Here is a 24,301-nt window from a genome sequence, read left to right as displayed (position 1 = left end):
CCCAGAGCTCCTCCCACTGCGCCCAAGCCCCGCCCCTCGCTGTAGCTTGCTTTGAAGCCCCGCCCCTGCACAAAACTCCGCCCCTCGCTGAGGTTAGTTCTATTCTGAAGCCCGCCCCACCCAATTGCGGCGCCTCTTCCAGCTCTGCACGCGCTGCCCCCTCAACGCCTGCGCAGTGAGATTTCGACATCCGCGGCGCCGCTCTTTTTAGTGGGTGACGCCTTCCGGAAATGACGAATTTTTAACGTCAGAGGCCGGAAGCCCCTTGTGTTAGGGGTAAACAAGAACCTGACTGAGGAAGAAGCTGCGGGACTCGGGAGCCGCCTCCATCTTTAAGGCGCCGGAGTCCGCCGCCCGCCCGGGAGATGGGGGGCGTCCTGGGCCTGTGCTCCATGGCGAGCTGGGTAACGTGGGGGCGGGATGGGCCCTGGCTGCGGGGCGGGGAGAGCGCGGTGTCTGGGCCCCGGCAATCCCCGGGCTCCGCGCAGGCCTGCGGGGGCGTCCAGTTCTGTCCCGGAGCTCACGCCCCGTTGTCCCCACGGGGCCTGTGCCGGGGCTTTGCCCAGGCGGGATTTAATTCTCGAAAGCGGCGGTACGGCCCCAGCGGAGCCGCGTCTGGCTGCAGGGCCTCGCTCCCTGACCCGCCGTTCCGCTTACTCTTAAAGCCTCCTCTTTACTCTGGGTCGTCTCCCTCGCTGCCGTCCTCCACACAGGGAAACGGCTTAACTCGGCTTGTCAGGCGGGCCACACGCTGGTCCCGTTGGCTTGGGGCTCAGCCGAGCTGCCCTGGCCGGTGATGCCGCTCGTCAGGAGATGGGAATATTTACTGCGCAGGAAAATGTGCTGGTGTTTGTTCAGATCTGCAAAAATAGTGAAAATGTAACTGAGACCAGTATTGAGTTTCACCTTTACTGTGGGTACCCTGCAAAAATGCTACCTCCATCTTATTGAAATTAGACATGTCTAGTTCTTTCCTCATGGCTCACTTAGCAGCAGCTGCATCCTCTGTAGCATCTTCTCTCTCACCAAGACACTTTGGTTACTGCAGCACAGTCTACAATGATGTCACTATCACACCGAGCATTGTTAGGTGCTGGAAATTAGTCCTGATTACTCCAAAATATGCTACTTAAAAACAACTCTTCTTAAGACTTAATGTATTTTCCCACTGAGTTTTTAACTATTACCAACTCCTCTGTGTTTGTTTTTTTTCTCAAGATTATCACTGGCTTGCTGATTATCTTGGGAGTCATTATTCTATGTACCACTACAATTTACTTGATGTTCAAATAGGTAGAATAGGAACAAGAGTGTTTTGGAGCTTTTGGGTAACTATTTGTAAATCAGTGGGACTTAGTGTCCTGATTAACTTAGGTGCATTTAAAATATTTTTACACTGTGTTTTGAATGAAATACCGTTGGTTTAAAACTGAAAAAGTGATGTACAGTATTCCATTTCATTCTGTCTTTTGAAAAAAATTAAATATCTTATGTGCTAAGTGTAGAAATCTAGTGAAAGTGAAGTGCGGGAAATTCAGTAACTGTAATGAGGTTCTTGTAGGACATTTGTTGTTGTTTAGTAAAACCCATTTACAATTAACGGATCTGCCATTGGTCATCTCACTCCTGCTTGCGTGCGCAGCGCACTATCATGCAAAAATCACCAGTGGGTCTCCCTTATTCAGGATTAGTTAACAATGTAGAAACTTTAATTTTCTAATTTCTTAGAATTGTTAAATTAATAAATGTAAGCTGTCTTGCTGATGTAGATGTATATTTATTTCTAATGAGGCGCAGAGATCCTTTTTAAGTGTGTGCAGTAGAAAAATGAAGTGTTAGAAAATATGTTAATTCACGTGTTAACCAGTTTAGAGATGGTGACATGATTAGACATAGTCACATTTAAAAATATGCTACCTGGTCTTGCTTAACCATTGGGTAACACTGTTTTTAAAATGATTATGTTAGCTGCTAATGGTGTTACTAACATAAAGCATGCGTTAATTCACATTTGCAAACATAACTGATTTTCATAGTGTAGACTTAGCCTTTCTAACCTCTAAATTCTAGCTCTAACAAGGCCTGGATATCTAGATAAGTGTATATAGAAAGTGACCCATGTGCACTCCCTGAAAATAATCTGAGCACTGCTTTGTACAGAGTCACTTCCAGAGTCAGCTTGCAGCCCTCTGGATAGGTATGTGTACATATACATGTTTTGTTTTGTTTTTTAAATTGACTTGCTTTTGCTTAAGCTCTCTTTTCTTCCCCCTCCCTGCAAAAGCCCAAACAAACTAGCTTCTGTTCCTCACTGCTGCCTTGCTTTCTTCATCAAAATGCTGAGTAACTAAATGCTTGGAGCGCATACAGTGCATGATGTCTTGTTAAAGTTACAGGGTTAGCTCTCTGGTTTCTGAGATGTTTTGATGTCTTGCTTCCTGCTTTTTCCTCTCCTGTAGTGGAATCACAAATTTCGCCCACTTTTAGACCAAGTCTTGCATCCGATGAAGTGAGCTGTAGCTCACGAAAGCTTATGCTCAAATAAATTGGTTAGTCTCTAAGGTGCCACAAGTACTCCTTTTCTTTTTGTACCTTGTGAATCAGCTTGCTGACCCAGGATGTCTAAGATCATGTCTACACTTAATGGGATTGACACTGCTGTGATCGATGCAGCGGGGGTTGATTTAGTGGGTCTAGTGAAGACCCACTGAATTGACCACAGAGCGTTCTCTGGTCTACTCTGGTACTCAGCTTAATCTTGTTGTTACAGTGGAGTCGACGGGAGAGCGTCTCCCTTTGACGCAGTGTGGTGTAGACACTGCAGTAAGTTGACCTAAGCTACGACAACTCCAGCTACGTGAATAACGTAGCTGGAGTAACGTAACTTAGGTGAACTTTCCCCAGTAGTGTAGACAAGGCCTGAGTATGTGAATAGGTTGACCAGACAGCCTTTTAAACCAACATATTGTTCAATCTTAACTGTAGAAACAAAGCATAACAAGAAGAAAAGACTTTTAAAACAGTAAGCAGTGTGCGTACATGTCTGTTACTTAACGCCATACCATCCTGAGTGGGTCCATGCAAATCTAACTTCTTCAGATACTTCAGCAGGTCTTGGATGTTTGTTTTTGTTCCTCTGAACAGCTCCTGAACAGTTGCCTCCCTCCTTAAAGAATCACTTTTTATCCATCCAGAATTCTTTGGTCTCTTAGTTCCTTGGCTTTTTGTCCCTGCTGTCCAAAACCAGTTTGGTGGGCCTGAGTGGGAGGTCAGTTCTGTTGTCTGGCCAATGGCTCTCCCATTCTCCTGGAACAACCCCCTGTGTTTGCTGAGGGAGAGTCATTGTTTCGCTTTCCCATTTGTTTTGCAACAGCCCTGTTGATTTAACCCATATAGTCATATAGTAAACATCCCAATATTTAACCTAATATTGTCATATGGTAAACATTCCAATAACCAGATCAACATTCAGTATACGTAAATTGTTACAGAGCAGCTCCATGTCCACCACAATGACTAAATTGAGTTGGGACTGATGAGTTCAGTTGAAGCAGCGATCTGTACAGTAATAGCTATGATTCATTCTGCAATGTACCTGGACAAAAATTCTTTTAATCCTAAATTTAGGACATTCTCACTACATATCATAAAATGATGCGAATGATAATGAGTTAGCTCATGTGTTGATACGCTCATATCTGGGAAGAAAGTAATTCAGTACATGAAGCACATACTTTGCCTGCTCAATTTGCTCAAACACATTTACTTGCCAAAAAATGCTATTGGCCAATAAATTCCTTTTTGCTATATTTCCCTGAAACAAAGAGTGGCTTTAAGAAGCAGTTGTAATATTATCTTTGTTATAAACACATAATTTGCATGTCTTCACTTTCAAGGCCCTTCACAGCCTATTCCTCCCCTCCCTGTCTCTTACTCAGTTTCCAAAGGTCAGCTCCCATCGCTGATTGACCGATAATGCCAACCTCCATTGCCTGCTTGTTAAATTTTCAAACACGTACCTTCACGTTTTCTCCCGTGCTACTTTTCAAGCTTGGGATAAGCTCCCTGTAAACGTCTGCAAAACTAACTCATTATCCCTCTTCAAATCCCTTCTTAAAACTCTCCTTTACCATGGTGCCTACAAAAAACTTGACAGTGATTAGGCTGCTGGTATACTCAGACCAGTGCCTATCCTGCTGATCAGTATTGTCTTGCTGTTTCCTTGTATTCCCCCGTTGGTTTGTCTGTATCCATCCAGTGTCTCTTGTCGTATACATAACTTGTAAGCTCTTTGAGGTAGGGACAGTCTTTTTATTTTGTTTATACAGTACCTAGCACAGTGCAGGCCTGGTTCATGACTGGGGTTCACAGGTACTATGATGCTACAAACAATAAGTAGAACCTAAGAGTTACGAACACCAGAGTTAAACTGATCAGTCAACCACACACCTCATTTGGAAGTATGCAATCAGGCAGCAGCAGAGACCCTCCTCCACCCTCCCAGTTGCCTCCCCCCACCAAAAAAAAGCAAATACAGTACAGTACTGTGTTAAATGTAAACTACTAAAAAAGGGAAAGCAGCATTTTTCTTCTGCATAGTAAAGCTGTATTAAGTTAATGTTTGGTTGTAAACGTCTTGAAAGAACAACCATAACATTTTGTTCAAAGTTATGAACATTTCAGAGTTACGAAAATGTCCATTCCTAAGGTGTTCATAACTTTGAGGTTACTGTAATACATATGAGTAGTGTGCCTAGGAATCTCTTGTTCTGTGATGTGCATGTGTAACTGCCATGGATGCAAGCATGAGATGTCAGGACATGATTTTTCAGAGTGAAGTTGTGACCAAAAGTCACGAATTTTAAAAAAATGAAAGCATCCGCCTGTGTGATAGTCAGGCGTTAGGACCGAGGGACAAGGAGAAAATTATTCTTTATTTATGCTACTGCTTTACACTTTTGCATCCTTAGTTAAGAGCAAGCTACAGCAGTCACTTGAGCACTGCGTGAGTGACTTATGACAAAGGATCCTAGTTTTCTGTGATTAAAAAGTCTAAAATTCTCCAATTAAAACCCCCCCCATAAAAATCTGTTTTTCTGCAATTAAAATGAATTGCTGAACTTTAGTTCCCAGTGCCACAATATGTATAGGGATTGGTTGAACACAATGTTTTCTTGGTATATAGTAGAACTCCATTTATCCAAGTGTCCATTATCTGGCTCTCCATTTTAACTGAAACATCAGCCTCATAGAGCTGGCAGTGGCTGGGGCTCGGGCAGTCAGTCGGAGCCCCCGCCCATCTCAAAACAAGGGAAAGAAAGCTCTGCCAAGCCCACGATTCCACCCAGCAGCAGCCAAAAAATCCTGGGAAAAAGATTAGATGCAGACTCTGGGATATGGAAAAAATAATCTGGGTTATGGGTGTTGTTTTGAGGAACAAGTTGGTTTTGGAGCATCGTTTAGGGAAAGGTTCAGATCAATGTTAGAACACCAAGTGGTGGCTTTATAGCTTAAGACAGTATTTGTCATACCCTGTCACAGTTACCAGTCTGTTGCTTGCCATCTGCCCAAACACCTCTTGAGTTGTAGATCTTAATGGAAAAATCAAGAGCAGAAGCAAAAGGTTATTGCAGCCTTTTATGTGTGGAAGTGGAGGGGAAATGGACTAGGATTGTGCTATCTAAGTGCTATAACGCTCCTTCTGTAGCTTTATTTATACTCTTTTTGAAAGGTGTTTCTGTAGTAGAGTATTGTGATAGCTCTTGGCTGCTCCAACTTTGAAGAACAGCAAATACAGATGAAGAGGGTAAAAAAGATTGGGGGTGACTACAAGACCACAGGAAACACTGAACTAGCATTAAGTGATTCTGATATTGGTAACCTAACATTTCCACAGAAAACTACATGACCACCAAAGTTTAGATATTAATCACCTGTCCACACTATCTACCATAGAATAAAACAATGTTATTCCCTTTTAACTAAATTATGAAGAAAACTACATTTAAAAAGAAAATATCTTGGGGTGATCCATATTCCTAGATATTCCTTTCAATTATTATAATCTGATTGACATTCACTTGTGGAGTCCCAGCCGCATTTAATGCAATCTTTGGGTGGGAGAATGCTGCTTAGAGACAAAACGTTATAGGTTTGCAATGAAGTAATACACATTTTCCTGTTTAAGAGCAAACTGCATCCAGATGTGCTAAAGCAATGAGTGAGTTATTTTGTCCTCAAATATAACACTTTTTCTCAAGGTATTGGCAATGGTAGAAAGGAATACGGTACAACTGAAAATACTTGCTAAATATGAACTAATTTGTGTGTTCCATTTTTGTTTTACTCTTGGATTTTCAAATCCTGTCTATATTGTGCAAGTTAATCAAGTAGTTGGGAATTACCTGGTGTGTCTTGGTTTGAATAGCTGCCAAACTCTGTCAATAAGCAATATATTTTTAACAGAAGGATTGGACCATTTTATTTCTATTACAGAGGTGCTGAGAAATCCCAGTAATCGACATGAATAGCCCTTAAACCTTAATGTACAGGCATGTAGAAAATGACAGTCGTTCCCCAAAATGTCTGAGTATATAGATAAAAAAAAAAAACCTAGAACAGCAAAACGTTAAACACATTTCACAGGCAGAGATTTCCTTAGCTAAATAAGAACTGACCATAGTGCAACACTTAAGGCCCCCTCTGCACCAAAGTAACCCCAAGCCTGTGAACTCTCTCCCCCCAAAATTAACAATTGTCCTTGAAAAACAGAAGTAGTCTGCCTTGTGCATTGATGCAGACTTTAACATTTATAACGGTAGGTTTTAGTGTAGAAACCTAATCTCATGGAACATTCACTGGGCTAGACGAAACAATGTAACATGCTATGGGGAATTATCTTGCATTGATAAGGAGGTGGGCTAGATTTTTCCATCACTAAAAATCCACACATCCTGCGTAAATCTTTGAATAACCTAATAAACAACTCATAATTGTTTAACATAAACTGCTCTATAATCTATCTTTCCTCCAGATACCATGCTTATGTGGCAGTGCCCCATGTCTGCTGTGCCGTTGCTGCCCCAGTGGAAACAACTCCACCATAACTAGGCTGATTTATGCCTTCATCTTGCTCCTTGGAGTGAGCGTTGCCTGCGTCATGCTAATGCCAGGAATGGAGGAACAGCTGAAGAAGGTCATTACTTTTTCGCTTTCATGTTTTGGTAGAACAGATGTTGCAAAATAGTTGACAGTCACATACTTTCATGATGTCATGCTTCATGTGTGAAGTACTTACATTGCTACTAGTAAACATGCTTTTAATATTATTTGGAGTCATCAGTCTTACAAGTTCTGTTTAAGTATAAGCAGCTGAATTTTGAAAGAAGTGTAGTGTTAATTGGTATGCAGTTGTTATTATAAGCAGCAGCCTTCAGAAATAAAATTGAGTCTCTTGAATTGCTTCTTAGGTTCAAGAACTGCTTCAGCACAACACATTTGTATGTAGAATAATACATTTTCTGGTTTCATTGTGTTCTACTTGCTAAATTTTAGCTTTTAAATCTGAGACTATGTAAGGTGAAATCATTTTTCTTAGGTGACACGTTTTTTGCTAATGGGAGTAAGCAATTTGTAGTGCAGTTGATTCAACTGATTAAAAGAATTGTGACTTTTCTAATATGGCTTGCTAGTCATGTATTGAACATATTGCTGTAATTACATTAGAGGTCCCCAAACTGGGCAGACCCCACCCTCCCCCACCTCTGGGGTGTGTGTGTGAAGGAACATCTGGGGGCATGGTGGGGCCCGGGCCAGTCCCTACAGGGAATTAGGGAGGGAGCACCGTTCAGCCCTGCTCCCAGCCCTGCACCTGTCCCCAGCCTTGGCACGGCTCTGCTTCTGGCCCCACCCCAGCCACAGGCTGTGACTCCATTCCCGGCCAAGGCTGGGAGTGGAGCCGCACCTGGCCGCAGGCCTACCTGCTGGCCCCCACGGCAGCCTGGCTGTGGCTCCATCCCCAGCCTTGGCCCTTGGCCATGGCCACAGACCCACCCCCAGCTGCAGCCCCCTTACTTCGTCCATGTTGCGGACAGGGGTAAGAGGGGGCATGACTCTCAAAAGTTTGGGGAGCACTGACCATTTACATACTTAATCCTAGTATCCATTTTTTTAATCTTAATTTTCCCAATTTAAATGTTACACTCCTTAACCCACATCAGATGTGTATCTTGTGGTCTTGTCCTTCGTTAAAATCAAAGTGTTTGTAAATGCTCTTTATGCTATGGGAGAGTAACCGCTTTAGAACTTGGGGAAAGCCATTTTAACCATTAGGGAAAGATATATTATGGCCTTGTAAAGTGTGGTTTACAGTACATCAGACTTTAAAGAGTTCTTACTAATATCCTGATATGGACAGAAACAGAGATACTATCAGCTATATTTTTTTAGTTGTCCCTGGTACTTTGCTCTTAATTAACTGCAGTGCCTTTTTGGAGGCTTTTATTTTTCATGTGTCCAAATAGACCTAAGGATGTCTGTCTAAATGGGCCATCTTGATTATCACTACAAAAGTGTTGTGTTTTTTTTTTTTCTCCTGCTGATAATAGCTCATCTTAACTAATTAGCCTCTCACAGTTTGTATGGCAACTTACGTGTGTGTGTGTGTGTATATCTTCTTACTATATGTTCCATTCTATGCCTCCGATGAAGTGGGCTGTAACCCACGAAAGCTTATGCTCAAATTTGTTAGTCTCTAAGGTGCCACAAGTACTCGTGTTCTTTTTGCCGTTTATTTTGTTTCATTACCGTCATAATAGTTGTCATCAGAAATATATGCAGCTCTGGGGCTGTTATTAGTGTTGTTTCAGACTGGCAAATGGAACTTAAGTTCCATTGTGAGTCCCAAAAAATTGATGGTGGCTCAGTTGTGTTGTCTGAATTCTCTTGGGGGGGGGAAGAGAGGGAAGGTGTGTATGTGTGTGTTAGTAAGTTTGTTTGTTTTATAATTCTAATCCACACATACAATTAATTGTTTTTAAAGCAAACCTAATCTGTTTGTTGGACTACCTGTTTGCATAGCTGCATGAATTATTCAAAGTTGTAGTTTTAAGTGAAATATTGTGGTGTAAATAATTTTACAGAATTAAGTGATGTATATTTTTCATTTTATTAATAAAAATATAATCTCTAAAATGCTTCTGATGAACAAATATCATTGAAACATTTTGTGTTAATCAATCATAGATTCCTGGATTTTGTGATGGAGGGATTGGAACAACTATTCCTAATGTGCATGGTCATGTGAATTGTGATGTCTTAGTCGGATACAAAGCAGTGTACCGTGTGTGTTTTGGTATGGCCATGTTCTTCCTTCTGTTCTCCTTGTTGATGATCAAAGTAAAGAGCAGCAATGATCCAAGAGCAGCAGTGCACAATGGGTAAGATACGAGAACAACAACTGTGACTGTTTGGTGTGCATGTGTGATACAGCTATTTTTGAAAATAATAACAGGTAAACACTCCAGTGAGATTGACTGTGCTATGAAAAGGGAATTCTTTAGCAGATGGAAGTATAATGCAGGCTTGCAGATAAAATATTTTAGGGAAAATCATATTAAATTAGTGAGGGAGGAGGGAGATGAACGTGAACACACCCCTTCAGTTGTAAAAGCTTACTTTCAGAATTGGAATTACAGTTATGGAAGATCTGTTTAAAGTTGTTTCCACCACATTCAATAACAAGTCTGTTATTCTTCCCCTTCTTTCTTTTTTTGGTAGAGAGAAATTACTTTGTACTTTTTGAACTTCCAGGTGTGTTTCCCCTGTATTTTTATTATATTCATATCTAGGATAACCTAACCAAAAATAATTGTAAAATACTAGTTCTTCAAGAAGCTGGCTGATTATATTGGTGGTCTTTCCCTGACTCTATTTGTGCACAGCATAGTTGTTTAAACCAGTGGAATCCAAACTGCTGTCATTGGAATATAGCTCAAAACACATAAGACAGTTTCTGTAGTGCAAACTCTTAGCACCCATAGTGATAGCTGCTGAACAGAGTATTTTCCAGATGTTTTACCGCAGAAGATGAAGATTCACCTGCTGTTACCCACAAACAATCGCATAATAAGGAAAGAGTGATTGGCTAGTCTTCCCCATTTTAGTGAATCTGCAAGGATTAGCTGCTTGAGTTCTACTGAGCTCACTTTGACAATTTGGACTTCATTGTATAAATCTCCTGAAATTAATAAAACTACAGAATTGCATTCCCATGTCGTAGGGGGGAAAAGCAGTTTAGACAGACCATGACAGTCAACTATGCTTTATTTACTAGTTTTATTTGTTTCTTTAGATTTAAATAATAAAAAGACACCTATGCAAAGGTTCTAGGTTCTATATTGTAAATGCAATAGTCAGACTAATATCCTCTGCATTAAAAGGCAAATATGAACAACAATGAGACATGAACAGTAATTCAACTAAGCCAGCCTTTCTATCTCCCATCATTCTTGGACCATACCATCAAACCTCTCTAAAATAAATGGCTTTTGCAGCATGCGTTTTATACAAGCAAGAGAAAAGTATCCACTATGCCAGGAGATAATTTAGCATCTTTGATTGTTGCATACTGATTTATGGCAAACTCACACTGGTATAGGTACTTAGGAAAACCAACACCTGTTGCATCCCTTGAGCTGTCATCTTTCTTGCACGTATATCATCTTCTGGTATGGATGAAATTGAAAGGACACCTTTTAACAGACATCCCTCCCCCCCCTTTTTTTAAGGCACTTATTAAAAAATATATACAAATTCTGCATGGTGTGAAACCTTTTAACCTAAGAGACCACTTCTCAAATAACCTGTTGTGGCAGATGTCTTTGTCCTGGAGACTCATGTTGTCTGCTCCTGAGGCTGAACTGTCAGACCAATTGCTGTCCTGTTTCAATCCTACCACTGGAATTTGCTCCTCTTGGTAGCCTGTCAGAGTTAGTCTAGCAAGATTCTGGGCACAAGGCAAACATATCTAGAGGGTTTAACTGTCTTGTTATTACTGAAAAATTATATAGTAATGTAGTTTTAAACATCTCTGCCAGAAGCAGTGGTGTCTTCAGTGGTACCCATTCAGGGTAGTTGCATGTAAATCATGTCCTTTAATTATGCATGTGTCTTCAACGATGCTCTTTAAATCAGGGACAGCAAGACTGTACTGCAGAACAGAGACCTTGTATTTACCCATGCATATCTGTCAGTTTTTCCACACTTGCGTATAAGTTGGAGCCATCAGACAATATCTCGTGGGACAGTTAATTTAGTTGTGTAAATTCATAACTGCGAAATGAGTGCTATCTAGGCAGTTCCCGTTTTTATCAGTGTAATCAAAACAAAAGCCTACAGAACTCCAGCAGCCTCTATGTAAGCCAGCAGTAATCCTTGGAATGCTTAGCAATTTTAGACTGTAGGAATATAGTATTCTTCCCAAAAGTTAAACCAGGTAGGTAGATATTGGTACTCTAAGCTTTTAGGTAATCTGAAAAGGATCTGGAATTAAGCATGTTATTTATGCAAAGCTTGGACCTATTCTTCCTTTATCAAGGTTATTCTTCCAAGCTGATGAGGAGGAAATCAAACTCCTCACATAGATTCAGAAGCAGGAGTTAATGCATTATAGATTGTGTAATTAGTGCACTGAACCATCCAGATTTTAAAATAAGCTTTGCTTGCTTTTAAAATTCATTATGTTCTCCTCCCCTAGTCAGTTTGATGTGCTCCTCCCCCCAAATTGCAATTTGTTCCTCTATAGAACTGGATCATGTTCCCTCAAGCTGGGGTAGGAGAGAATCTCAGCATGGAAAGGTGAAGAACTACTCAACTAGATTTTTACCTCTGATGTCATCGTTTTTTGCTTTGTATGTGTTACTGGACATATGTTTCTGTATTATTATTATTACCATACTACTTAAGAACCCTAGGCATGGACCAGGACCTTATTATTTTGCTTTGTCTTTTGAGCTATATTAATTTTTTATAGATGGGACTGGTAGTACAACCTATAGTTAAGGTTGCCCGACACTTCCTATTATAACAAACTGGAGTCAGGATTTTATAACTTTGCTTGGCTTTGACTATTCAGACTGAAATTTCCCATGCTGGGTGTCTACCTGAGGCTGAATTTTTAAAGAAAATTTAGAAAAAGTGGTCAGCCAGTTCTGAGAACTAGATTAGGGAAATATTCACATGCATGGGCAAAACAATGTGTTACAGCCATTTTGTTGAGAAGATCTAGTCCCTCCTTGCTTTGGAGTAGGAGCTTCCTATGTGGTTAGATGTACCTTTTACTGTACCTGTGGGGGGGAATACTGAAATATAGCTAAATTATAAGCCTTTCAAAAATCTGCTTTTGTACGCTCAGGAGAGACTTGCTGGTCTGGCAGCTAAATTCTTCAGATTCATCTGCACTAAGCATGCTCCCCTCCACCCCAGGTCTGCAGGGGCTGAGAAGAACTTTCCCTACAGTTGCTATTTCTGGTTGTGGGCCGCTACAGTACTTGGCACAGAAACTGAGAGCAGGGAGACTTTCTGTCCTGGGAGCCAAGAAGGGAAGGAAACTAAGGGTGATTTCGGGGGAAGACAGATTTGACAAGGAGGTGGAATGAGGGGACAGATTGGCACTGCTTGGTCAAGGAAATTGGGTGAAGAAGTCTGAACAGGGTGGGAGGAATTGGGATGAGGAGCCTAGAGAGGGAGACCGTCAATGGGAGCTGGGGGGAGTGGGCTGCCAACATGGAGCCTATGGGATAGAATAGAACTGTCTAGATTAAGAGTCTAGGAAACAAGTACAAAACATCCACTTTAGCAATTTAAGATTATAAAATGGCAAGACAGTGTTAACCCCACCCCGGCCAAGACTAGCAATGTGTAAATAAAACAAATAAACTTAAAGGGAATAAAATAAAAGTGGATTTTTTAAAATTAAAAACATGTAATTTTTATCCACCCTGGATTCAACTGTATGGTACTATACGTGGGGCATCAGAACAGGAGTTTAAACTGACATCAAACTCGGAAGCTGTCTATGTACAACCAGGACTAAGAACAAAAACTGCCTAGTCTAAACTTCTTGATGCTTCTCTTTGCCTCCCTATTTAATTTTAATTTAGTGTCAGTATCTCCTGTATTCTGAAGGAGTAGTTAATGGATACATTTCTCAGATATGCACAAACAAGGAAGTAAAGATTATGTATTTGAAATGCAAGCTAAAATAGGCAAACTTTAAGTCCTGTCATTTCAAATAATTAACTTTCATTTACATTGTGCTCTTTTGACTGCTTATAAAATACATCAGTTATGTGAGCACAGATACAGATTAAAGTTTATTACTGTACATCCCTTGATTTTTTTGTTTTTGTTTTTGATTTCTTTAGATTCTGGTTCTTCAAGTTTGCTATAGCAATAGCAATTAATGTTGGAGCTTTTTTCATCCCAGAGGGACCCTTTACGACTGGTAAGATAACACTGAATTACATCTTATTGCATGTGATGCAGTTATGGTTTATTTTAAAATAAACCTCTTTAAATGAAGCTGCAAACCCTATTTCTCACTATTAGTTTTTTCCCTTACCCCTAAGATTGAGCGGTAAAACTTCCATTGCTCTGAATTGATTGTGTCTGATTTTTCTTTACAGTGTGGTTTTATGTCGGCATGGCTGGGGCCTTCTGCTTCATTCTTATTCAGTTGGTCCTGCTTATTGACTTTGCTCACTCTTGGAATGAATCTTGGGTTGAAAAAATGGAGGAAGGAAATTCAAGATGTTGGTATGCAGGTAACAGAACTTTTATCCCATTTCAGTGTGCATTTTGAAAATCTAGTGGATGTGAGATGTACCAGTGTAGTGTATATAATGCCATTTTGCCAGGAATGTAATGTACAGAAGAGATTCTGCTTTCATAAACAACTGAATTTATGGAATGAGAGAAAATGCTATGTGTTACCTCTTCTGTCCACCCATCGGCCCTTTACGTGCTTCCCCTCTCACTGTCCTCACACTGCTTTGCCCCTTTTCCCCCACTTTGCTGCTCCTCCATATCTCTCCCGGCGGGGTGCGTCCCACTCCCAGCACTGTGTGGAGAACGAGCCACTGGTCGGAGTGCTCAGCTCACCAACAGTCTGTCCGGCAGGTTCCTTCCTTCCCCCACTGCCTCTGGCTGGGCCGGCACCCTGGGAAAGCCCGGGGCCAGGAGGAGCTGAGCTGAGCCCTGTGTGTGCCAGAGCCCCACACAGCGCTGGAACAGGGAAGCTTCTCCACCGGTCAGCTAAGCTCTGGAGTGGCGGGGGAGAAGCAGTTTCCAGCCTGTTCACACCCCAACCCTGCAGGCTCCACAGCTGCCCTCTGAACAAGAGCTTAGCACCCTCTTCACCTGTCCCCCTCCACGCTTTCCCTGGTTCCTTCCCCCTGAGAGTGCAGGGCTGCTGCTCCATCCCCTCATCACTCTCCCCTGCTGAGTCATCTCTCTGGCCAGTTCGGCTGAAGCCCCTGCAGTCAGGTTACCTGGTTTCCTGGTGCACAATACATCCTTAGGGCTTAACCCATTCCTGGCTGTGCTGTGCCCGGGGGACAGGAGGCATGTGGGTTATATTGGTGGCCAGCAGCAGCCTAGAGGCATTAGCTGCCTTTTGGCACTGTGCGGGCAGGAAGGAACAAGCTGTTTCCAGCCACAGGGGAGTGGGTTTGGGGCGGGGGAGAGATGAGCTCTGCAAATACATGGGCCAGGTCATCCCTCCCCCACATCCCCTGTGCCTGGAAGCAGCATCCCTTCCCTCCCTCACAGTGCTGAAAGGCTGCTGCTCGCCACATTCTGGTGTGAACTGTTAGCGGGTCCATCCCATGGGTCCAGCCAGGTATGGAGGGTGAAGAACGCTGGGTGGGGAGGGTTGGGTCGGTCGGTCGGTCACCCCCCCGTGTGAGAGGTGTGTACGGGAGTGAGGATGTGTCACCTCTCCCCATGTGTGTCTTGGGGGTGTGTGTGTGTGTGTGTGTGTGTGTGTGTTTGTATGTTTGTGTGACCCTTCCTGATGTGAACCTTAAAGATAAGGTAAATAAAAAAAAAAAATCCAACTATGCAGTATTTCTTTTTAACAGGGGCTCAGTCAGCTTGATGTTAATTTGAAGGTTTGTACTGCATAGTTCTGAATGATTGCTGTTGATTTCACTTCAATATGAGTAATTTTACCAGGTGTCCCGTAATCAGCATAGGGAAATATGATCACTCTAATTATCACAACTAATTTTTTTTTCTGTAAGCCTCTCCTCTTTGGGTATGTATGGTTAGTGGGTCAAAATAGAGGAGACGGTTAAAATCACAGCACTGGAGTAATGAGATCATAATAGCTGATCATAAAACTTACGATTTAATTTATTTCAGGAGGCAAAAATGGCCTAGTTGGCTAGTTTTCTGTTTGCCTGGCAAGTCTGCTTTTTGAAAATGTAGTTTATCAGATTCTTGTAAGCCTACATAATTCTACAAAAGATATGTTGAATAAGTGTATTGAGAAATAAGCTGCTTATAAATGCCTCTCCACAGATCCAGATTTTATTGGTTTTATTTGGGGACAGTACTGTTAATTTAATTTAGACACATTGCTACAGGTTTGTCTGTCTTGCTTTAACCAACTCCTTGGTAGTTGTAGAGATACCCAGTTGAAGTGTTGGAGCAAAACTAAAGCCTCACGTTTCCCATTGATGGTGGTATTTGTCTTTATGATAGCGCCTTGAGGCATCAGGCAGAATCAGGGCACCATTGTGCTCGGTGCTATTCAAATAATGCAAAAAAATTATCCCTACCCTAAAGAATGTATCTAATTTAAATTTTTAAAACACTTTTCTTTAAGTTTCAGTGTTTGTTTTTTAAATGTGTCCATAACCATTATCTGATACAGTTTTGTGGATTCTTAATATAGCAGCACAATCATAAAATATTCTTTAAAGCTAATAATGATGCTTCTTTTAAGCAAATTTAACTGTGTTGTTTGTCTCCCTTCACAGCTCTGCTGTCAGCTACGGCTCTAAATTACCTGCTGTCTCTGGTTGCTGTTGTCTTGTTTTATGTTTATTACACTCATCCAGAAGGCTGCTCTGAAAATAAGGCATTCATCAGTGTTAATATGTTGCTGTGTATTGGCGCCTCTGTAATGTCAATTCTGCCTAAGATCCAGGTATGCTATGTTCTTCAGTGAATATATATATATTTTTAACCCAGAAACATCTCTATAGCTAACATTTTAACCGTGGACATTTTGTCAGCTGCCCAATTTAGTTTTCTCCATGTCTCTTGCATATAGGAGTCTCAGCCAAGATCTGGTTTGTTGCAGTCTTCAGTGATCACCATTTATACAATGTATTTAACCTGGTCAGCTATGACCAATGAACCAGGTAAGCTTGGCAGACTTACATTTAAAAAAAAAAAAAAGCTGTATTCTTAAAGATAAAGTAGCTTCTTCATAAAACTGTTCAAAATGATAAATGTCAGGAAGGAAGAAAATTCTAGACTAAGAAGACAATATTCTCTATCATAGTCTTCTCTTCCTGCCTACATATATTTGGGGGACCCATTTCATAGAAATGGAAGGTTGGAATGGGCCCATCCCTCTGCACTGAAGTAGGATAAAATATACCTACACCAGGCCTCTCTCGGGTGTTTTTCTAGCATACTCATAAATAGGGATTCCAAGACTTTTTCTAGTACTTAACTGTCTTTTATAGTTAGAAAGCTTTTCCTAAAATTGAATCTCCTTTGCTGCAAAATAAGCACGGATATTGCCTCGTGGATAAAATAGTATGTGAACATGTAATGAAAGACTATCATGCATAAGGGCAATTAAGAGCTTTTTCATTTCCTGACTTCCCGAAACTTCATTTTGCAGCCTTAATGATCTTGTGATGGGAAGGAGGGGAGAGTATGTATGGAATTTCCTAGTGTTCTTAAAAGAAAAACAAACAAAAATTCTACTGTGTTCAACTCTTTTCTGGAGAGCATTAAAACACAGTATTGTACAATATGTACAGTCAGAAGCAGGACCCTTGTCTCAGTCTATGCACAACTTTCTATACCGTAGCTCTGAAGGAGTTTTATTTTCTTCAGTTTGTCTTCTTTCATATGTACCTATGCTTTATTGTGTGGAAGGATGCAGGACTCACTACAGATGTTCCTATTCTCTCTCTCAAAACAAGAATCATTGGCTAACTGTTAAGAAATCACATGACCATCATTTATGTGTACATAGGAAAATTCTTTTAAAAACAAACCCAAACCTCGAGAACTTACATAAATTGCAAAATTTTATGAGAACACTAGATGGCCTCTCTCCCTGGTAAATTTTAAGTTCCTACTTGGGTGCTACAGCTGTTTAAAAGAAGTGTCTTTTTTTATATAAATGGATAAATGCAGGTTTATGGTTTATGCTCTTTTCAGTTCGAAACAACTGAACTCTTTGCTCAAACATTCAAAAATTCCACTGCAGAAAACAAATTTGAAAATCTGCCAAATATTAGCCTTCAAGGTTTAAAAAACAAACAAAATACCCATGACTCTTTAGAATGTAAGGCTTATGCAACCTTAACTGTAGGTACTACTTTGCGCTTCACCGATGTTGGTGCCATTTGGAGACACTAGCCATGGGCTATAACTGCAATAATTATAGGAAAGTAGGAGCACGTTCACTCAGGTTTCTCTCTTCTGTGTTTCATCAGTGCACACTTGCAGTTTGGTAAATTGATAAATATAGTTGAGCTTTTAAAAACATTTGTAGCATTCTTTCATGTAGCTTCAATCTTCAAAATGAGTGTATTTGTGGTAATACTGGTCAGTACTTATTGTGTAGTCTAAGGGCTAGTCTAAACAGAGCAGGAATGCGCACCACAAAAGTGAGATTTCTAAAGTGCACCAATAGATCTGTGTAGACCTTGCTGGCATGTATTAAAAGTTCCCTAGTATGTTTTAACATAGTACGACATACTGTGAACATGTTAAAGCGCACTAGGGAACTTTTAACATGCTAGGAGGGTCTACACAGATCTATTAATGCTCAGCACATCTTACATTTCAGAAATCGCACCCTTTTAGCATACACGAATATTGCTGCTCTGTGTACACAACCCCTAAATGACTGTGGTGTTTGGCTGCTGGTGGTGTTAAAATTTTAGGAATTCTGAAGAAAATACAGTGTATTTTTGCCACAGTTCAGTAAAGGAATCAGTAAAACACTTCATACATCTTTTAAATGAAGAAACGTTAACTTCAGAGTATTTCCTTGTCTCCTCTAACACCTGTCTTGTATTGACATGACATAATCATCTCTAGTTTGCTTTACTTTTTTTTTGTCCTATCCATGATCTTTAGTCTTTTTTGTTTGTTTCAAAGTTCTGAACTTGCAAAACTTCTGCATTTACGTTGGACATGAAAATTCCTTGTATTACTGTGTGTTCAGTGTGGAAATAAAAATATTTTGCATAACCATTTACCCTGTTCTTGTTTTGTTTAATTTCTAATGTAATCTCCTTCCCAACTCAGAAAGGAAGTGCAATCCAAGCTTGCTGCGCATGATTGGCTACAACACCACCACTACCATTCCAAGCCAAGGTCAGGTCGTCCAGTGGTGGGACGCACAAGGGATTGTAGGACTTATTCTGTTTTTGCTGTGTGTTCTGTATTCGAGGTGAGATGAGATGAATTGGGTTTAAGTGACTTGTACTACTGCTAATGATCAGATTACTACAATTTGATTTTTATTTTGATGATGTACTGTATTCATTTCCCTGAAACACAGCATCCGGACATCCAATAACAGCCAGGTTAACAAACTGACGCTTACCAATGATGAATCAACACTAATAGAAGATGGAGTACCTAGAAGTGATGGCTCTTTGGATGATGGAGATGATGGTCACCGTGCTGTAGATAATGAAAGGGATGGAGTTACTTACAGTTATTCCTTCTTTCACTTCATGCTTTTCCTGGCCTCATTGTATATCATGATGACCCTCACCAACTGGTACAGGTACACACACTTGAGATGTTGTTGTATCTTGTGCATTCATTACCAGTACTACAGCTTTTTGGATTCAAGTTATATTTTCAGATGTCTCAAAAGAGATGCAGCCTTTTTAGTACATGTACCGGTGTGACAGGAATTCTCAAGGGGTAGCATTTATTGCTATGTACGAAATGAATTTGTCGTTAAAAACTAAGCTCTTATTTAATGGCATTTGTCGTCATTGTTAAGGGTGAGGTTCTGCCACCCTCAATTAAGTGGAGTAGTCCCATTGGAACTTCTATTGGAGTAAGGTACTACCTGAATAAGGATGGTAGAGCCATATTTAACTCGTGACTGACTCACTGAGAGTTCATTTTAACATATAGGAAACCATTAAAGACTCTATTTTGAACAAAAGGAATTTTGTTTAAAAACAAACAAATGAAATTGTAGACCGTTATATGGGATTATGGCTAAATGTTTGTCTTGAGTTTCACAGAATATTTAGAACTCAAAAAGGTGTAGGTGGGTGTGAGTAATTTGAAAAGAAAAAAACCCCATACATACGCAAACATAAATTTAATGCTAGGGAAAAGAGTAGGAAAAGAGACCGACAGAATCACGAAGACTATAGATATCTGCACAGTGAAATAACTGTATTCTGAAATTTCATTGCAAAGGATGAGTGTGAGTGTGTGTGTGTGTGTGTGAGGATTTTTTTTATTTATATAAATAAATGTAATTGTGAATTATGGGGCAGTAATTCCATCAACGGGATTGGCCAATATAATGTAGAAGCAATAACTAAGACTGTGCAAGAACAGCAAAGAGAAACTTTAAAAAAAAAAATTCTAAAGAAAATAACTTGCCGTATAGTCCCACTCTGGATCTGTTGCTTCTGAGTCATTTATGGGTTTTATTTGACTTACCCCAAAGTGTTCAGCATCTTTGGAACACCTTTTCAAAAGGGCAAAAGTCATCTTGCATGATTTGTTTCACAGCCAGTAAATACCCTTCAGGTCTTGTCTGTCCACAAATATGATCACAAGTTCCTTGTAGCTACGTTTGCTTTTGTGCCTGGTTCACTTTCGCAGTTGTTTGACTGACCTGTTGTTGCATCATGTCATCTTACACTTCAACTTTATTTCTGATTTTCTTAACTTAGATTTGAAAGTTTGTCTTGGCTATGTTTGCCCCATGTGTCTAGACCAATGCACTGCTTCTATTGGTTTTTTATTTTTTTATTGTTGCTGGTTGTTTTGTATTCTGTCTTGTTTCTTTGGAATTTTTTAGTTTGGGAAAGCTGAGGGGTTTCAAAATATAGTTCAGTGCACAATTAGAAAATATCTGGACCTGACCAACATAATTGGTATCATTTGCATCTTGAGGATGATAGAAAGTACACATGAAGCTGTCCCCAGGCTGTCAATACCTTGGGCAAGCACTTTGCTGTCTAGTTGTCTTCCCTTGAAGTTTTTTCAGTAAATCTAAGTTGGCACTGAGTGCTTTGAAGAGTAAGGGAGACTGGCTTAATATGAGTTATCAAGAGCTTCCTGTGAAGTGGTCTGTTTAAAACAGGCTTGTAGTGCCTTGAGGCATTTGAATGCTATTCTTAAGAGGAATCCCTCTGAATGGGATACCAAGACAGCTGATTCTTGCTACCTAGGAAATCAAAGTAGAATCTGGAGATACTCTTGGGGTACTATTTCTTTTTCTCCACAAAGGAGAAGGAAGAAAAAGCTGACCCATCTTCAGGTGGCTTAAGGTTCCCACTTTTGTCCATAGAATTCTAAGACTTATAGAAATTGGAAAGATCAAATAACTCTAAGGCGGGTATCATGGGGTTTCTTGTAACTTTGACCCCCGAGGATCTGATATCCAAGCTCCTTTACCTAATCGTGGACCAGATGGTGAGGGTATAGGATTGCACTCTGAATACAGCTGCCACTTCTGAAGTACTGAGTGTAGCTTCCCAACCTTCTAATGAGAGGAAAAGTAGAGAGTGTATTATCCAATTTCACTGTCTGTTTGGCATCCTTGGACCTTGCGGTTAGATGTTACCACCCAGAAGGTGTACTTGTCTTTTTCGATTGGTGGCCTCAAAAACCTCTAACTACCCGCAATAGTGACTTCATAATAAGGTGGGTTTATAGTTGTTGTAAACTCTTGCCAGGAGGATTTTCAGAATTTCACTCTAAATTCAGTTAATTTTTTCATGTCCATGCTGTTGAAACTCTCCACCATAAATACTGATGTAAAAACACTTTTCTGATTAACTGTTGTGCACCTAGCCCCTGAATGTTCCAGCAGACAGTGAGTGTTTTTGTTTTTGTTTTTTTTTTAAACATTTTGTTGCTGAGAAGATGTCAGAGAACTCTAGTTAAATAACTGGATGATCATATCCCTCATAATAGTTCTTCAGGTCTGCAACTCCAAGATTGTGTAATGGCAAACTCAGAAGATGGCTGTTAGCCTCAGATTTCTTCCTACTCAGGAGATTTGTAGGGAAGCCAAATAGAGCTCAGTGCACATGTAAACAAGATATTATTGATTGGACTTAGTGCTGTGCTCTGAATAAAAGTTTGGTCTAATGTAGAATGAGAGTTAGGAGTTGTTGATGCCTAATTTTCCTTCCCTTGTCTTTCTGGGGAGGAAATAGTTGTTGATGTTTTTGAAGTTTTTTATTTATAGTTTCTGTTTATAATTACAGGGATCAGCTTCTTTATTTTTGAGACATCTTAGTCTGAGACTATGCCTGTTATTCATTACAGTAATGCTAAGATATCGCATTTGGCACATAGGGGAAGGTGTGTTTAAGGGGGAAGTTTATACCAGGTAACCACAAGAACATTGAACTGATACTAGGCTTGGATATTTTAAGATATGTTCGCAAATGCTTTATCTGAGAATTTGCCTTGGCAATGAATTGACTTAATTACTTGAAATGTAATAATATGCTAACCTATAGGGTAAAGAGACTCCAACATTATCAGTTAAATGTGGACAAGAGAGGCTGGGCATTTGTATGAATGTTCATGACAGCCCCTTGGTCCTGTAATAGATGAGACCACCACGTAAGAGGGAGACCTGCAGTATCAGACTTGTTTGGCATGCCAGGTTTGAGGGCTGAACACTTCCCTCTTACCACCAGATCCCCAAGGAAGGGTGTAAATTTATGAGTTTATGCGTGAGGAATGGTTAAGATACCTGAATTATGTTTTTGCTATCTTTTTATGTGGTTTGGAGCTTTTGTGTCTTTACTAATTGAGCTAATAAAAGTAGTTACATTCTGGTAATAGCAAAGCTTTCTCTGTTGTGCACACCCAGGTTCCCAAACAGACATTGAACTTAATAACTTTGATTCTATTATGCCTGATTCTGGAACTAAATCTTACAATCCCCCAGTTGTTTAAATCAGTAATAATCAATAACCACTAATGAATCTGTCTACATTTTGAAAGGAACAGGGCAAAAGCAGTTATTGGTAACGGAATTGTCATGAAGGTTTGCTTGTGCTTCGCGCACAACAGGGAAGATATTCTAGGGGTTTAAAACTTTGAGCTAACTCATACCCAACTCATCATGAGCCTGGGGCACTGGTAATCTATTACACCAGTCTACCTTCAGATAACAAAAATCACAGCTATAAGTGACTATCCCTGTAACTGGCTTTTTTTTTTTTCTTTTCCAGTCCTGACTCTTCCTATGAGACGATGATTAGTAAATGGCCGTCTGTCTGGGTGAAGATATCTTCCAGCTGGATTGGCATTGTGCTGTATGTGTGGACTCTGGTGGCTCCGCTGGTTCTTACAAACCGGGACTTTGACTGAGCTCTGCTTCTCCTCTGAAGGCTTCAGTTCATTTCACCTCTTGTTGAAACTAACAGTATTCCAGACTAAAATGTGGTTGTAAATATGTGTGCGCTTAGTGCCAATGTAGTAGACCATGCCTTGTTCTGCATGATTACCTTTTAGATCATGTCCTCTTGTCCTTTCACTAAATGACTTTTCCAGCCAAGCTCAGTGATTGATTACTATGATATTGGTTTTTATAGGAGTACTTCAGGTTTAGTGCTGTGGGTGAGGTAGATGTAAAATCAGTCAGTTTGTTGTGTTCCCCTGCCTCCCCCAATGCTGCGAGTAGCAAAGGGTGCAAGAACAACTGGCTTGGAACTTTATTTAATTAGACAGTTAAAAAAACAGGATTTATAGGAGGAATTTTAAGCAAGTTAGGGCTACTTTTGACAATTCATGTTGCCTTGTTTTCAGTGTCAGCCTTCACTAAGTATTGAGCATTTAGGCCAATTAAAATGGTGCATGTTACACTACTATCTGATACCTTGCAGCCCTTTGGCTTGGTCTTGTTTTCAGTGCAATATATATTAATGCATTTAGCTTGAGTGCTAATTGCAGGAATTTGAACTATACTTTCAGAGAAGTTAATGTTCTCTTTGGAGTTAGTGTGTTAGACATGCCCTATTGCTGACAAAAGGACACAGGAAAAACAAACATGCTGTGAAGATTTGGCCCCAGGAGTTAAAGATGTATATTGTAAACCTGTCTCAAAGTATTTTTTAAATACTTGCTAAGTTTATATTCTGGCTCTAATCAAGCTGAGAATTTGCAAGGAAAGTAGCAAGCCTCTTTGCAAAAGATGAGTCACTTGCTGGGTGTGACAGCAAATGCTTATGAGCAGTAGTTTAGAGAAAAGGGAATGCTGAAATTACAGTAATTAGACTTGCATTCTATAGCTGGCTTCTATAAAAGTAGTTAATCTTTAAGTTCAGAGTATTAGAACCTGATCTGTTTTAATATCTTATGGTACTGCTTTCTGCTGGTGTCCATTGCCAGCAGTGGATGTGTGCCTGGAAAACGGACTCTGGGCATCAAGTTAACTAGTTGGTCTGATTAAAAAACAAACTTGTATAGAGTTTTGTGTAGTTCTTGAAAATTTTAAATGCTATTGTGCTTTGTAATTACATAAACTGGTGTGTGTGTGCTCTGGGGGTGATGTTGAAATGAACAATCTCAGTGGGAGTGAATCCAGAGCTGTACTTCAGTAGTCATAATCTACTGTATGGTGTTTCTACTGCTGTCTCATGTAGCTAATTCTTATCTCATTTAAAAGTTATTTTAAATTGCTCAAACATTAGCATAGGCAAAGTAAGACTGACTTGTTAGTCAGAGCCTGTAACCTTTGAAGGCAGATGAAGCCAATACTGTGTACAGTCATTTTGAACATATTACCTATCAATAAACAAATTCAGATAAA

General features: G+C 40.2%; 1 protein-coding gene across 1 annotated transcript; it reads left to right on the top strand.

Moving 5' to 3' along the window:
* The first annotated feature begins 245 nt into the window (after positions 1–245).
* Positions 246–24,301, top strand: SERINC1 (serine incorporator 1). The gene is made up of 10 exons (XM_077813009.1): positions 246–404; positions 7,034–7,195; positions 9,244–9,437; positions 13,425–13,504; positions 13,686–13,823; positions 16,044–16,213; positions 16,340–16,430; positions 18,568–18,712; positions 18,824–19,054; positions 22,722–24,301. The coding sequence occupies exons 1-10, from the start codon at positions 366–368 to the stop codon at positions 22,858–22,860; spliced, it is 1,389 nt and encodes a 462-aa protein (XP_077669135.1). The 5' UTR covers positions 246–365; the 3' UTR covers positions 22,861–24,301.

This window comes from Eretmochelys imbricata, chromosome 3 (assembly GCF_965152235.1).
Source record: "Eretmochelys imbricata isolate rEreImb1 chromosome 3, rEreImb1.hap1, whole genome shotgun sequence".
NCBI lineage: Eukaryota > Metazoa > Chordata > Testudines > Cheloniidae > Eretmochelys > Eretmochelys imbricata.
The sequence above is the reverse complement of the archived record's forward strand: the minus strand, read 5'-3'. Positions and strand labels throughout refer to the sequence as shown.

Excerpts from the sequence above, each read along its gene's own strand:
- SERINC1 (XM_077813009.1), top strand. The coding sequence starts at position 366 with ATGGGGGGCGTCCTGGGCCTGTGCTCCATGGCGAGCTGG. Across the intron at positions 13,505-13,685 it reads AGAGGGACCCTTTACGACTG|TGTGGTTTTATGTCGGCATG; the intron begins GTAAGATAACAC and ends TTTTCTTTACAG. Across the intron at positions 16,214-16,339 it reads CAATTCTGCCTAAGATCCAG|GAGTCTCAGCCAAGATCTGG; the intron begins GTATGCTATGTT and ends TCTTGCATATAG.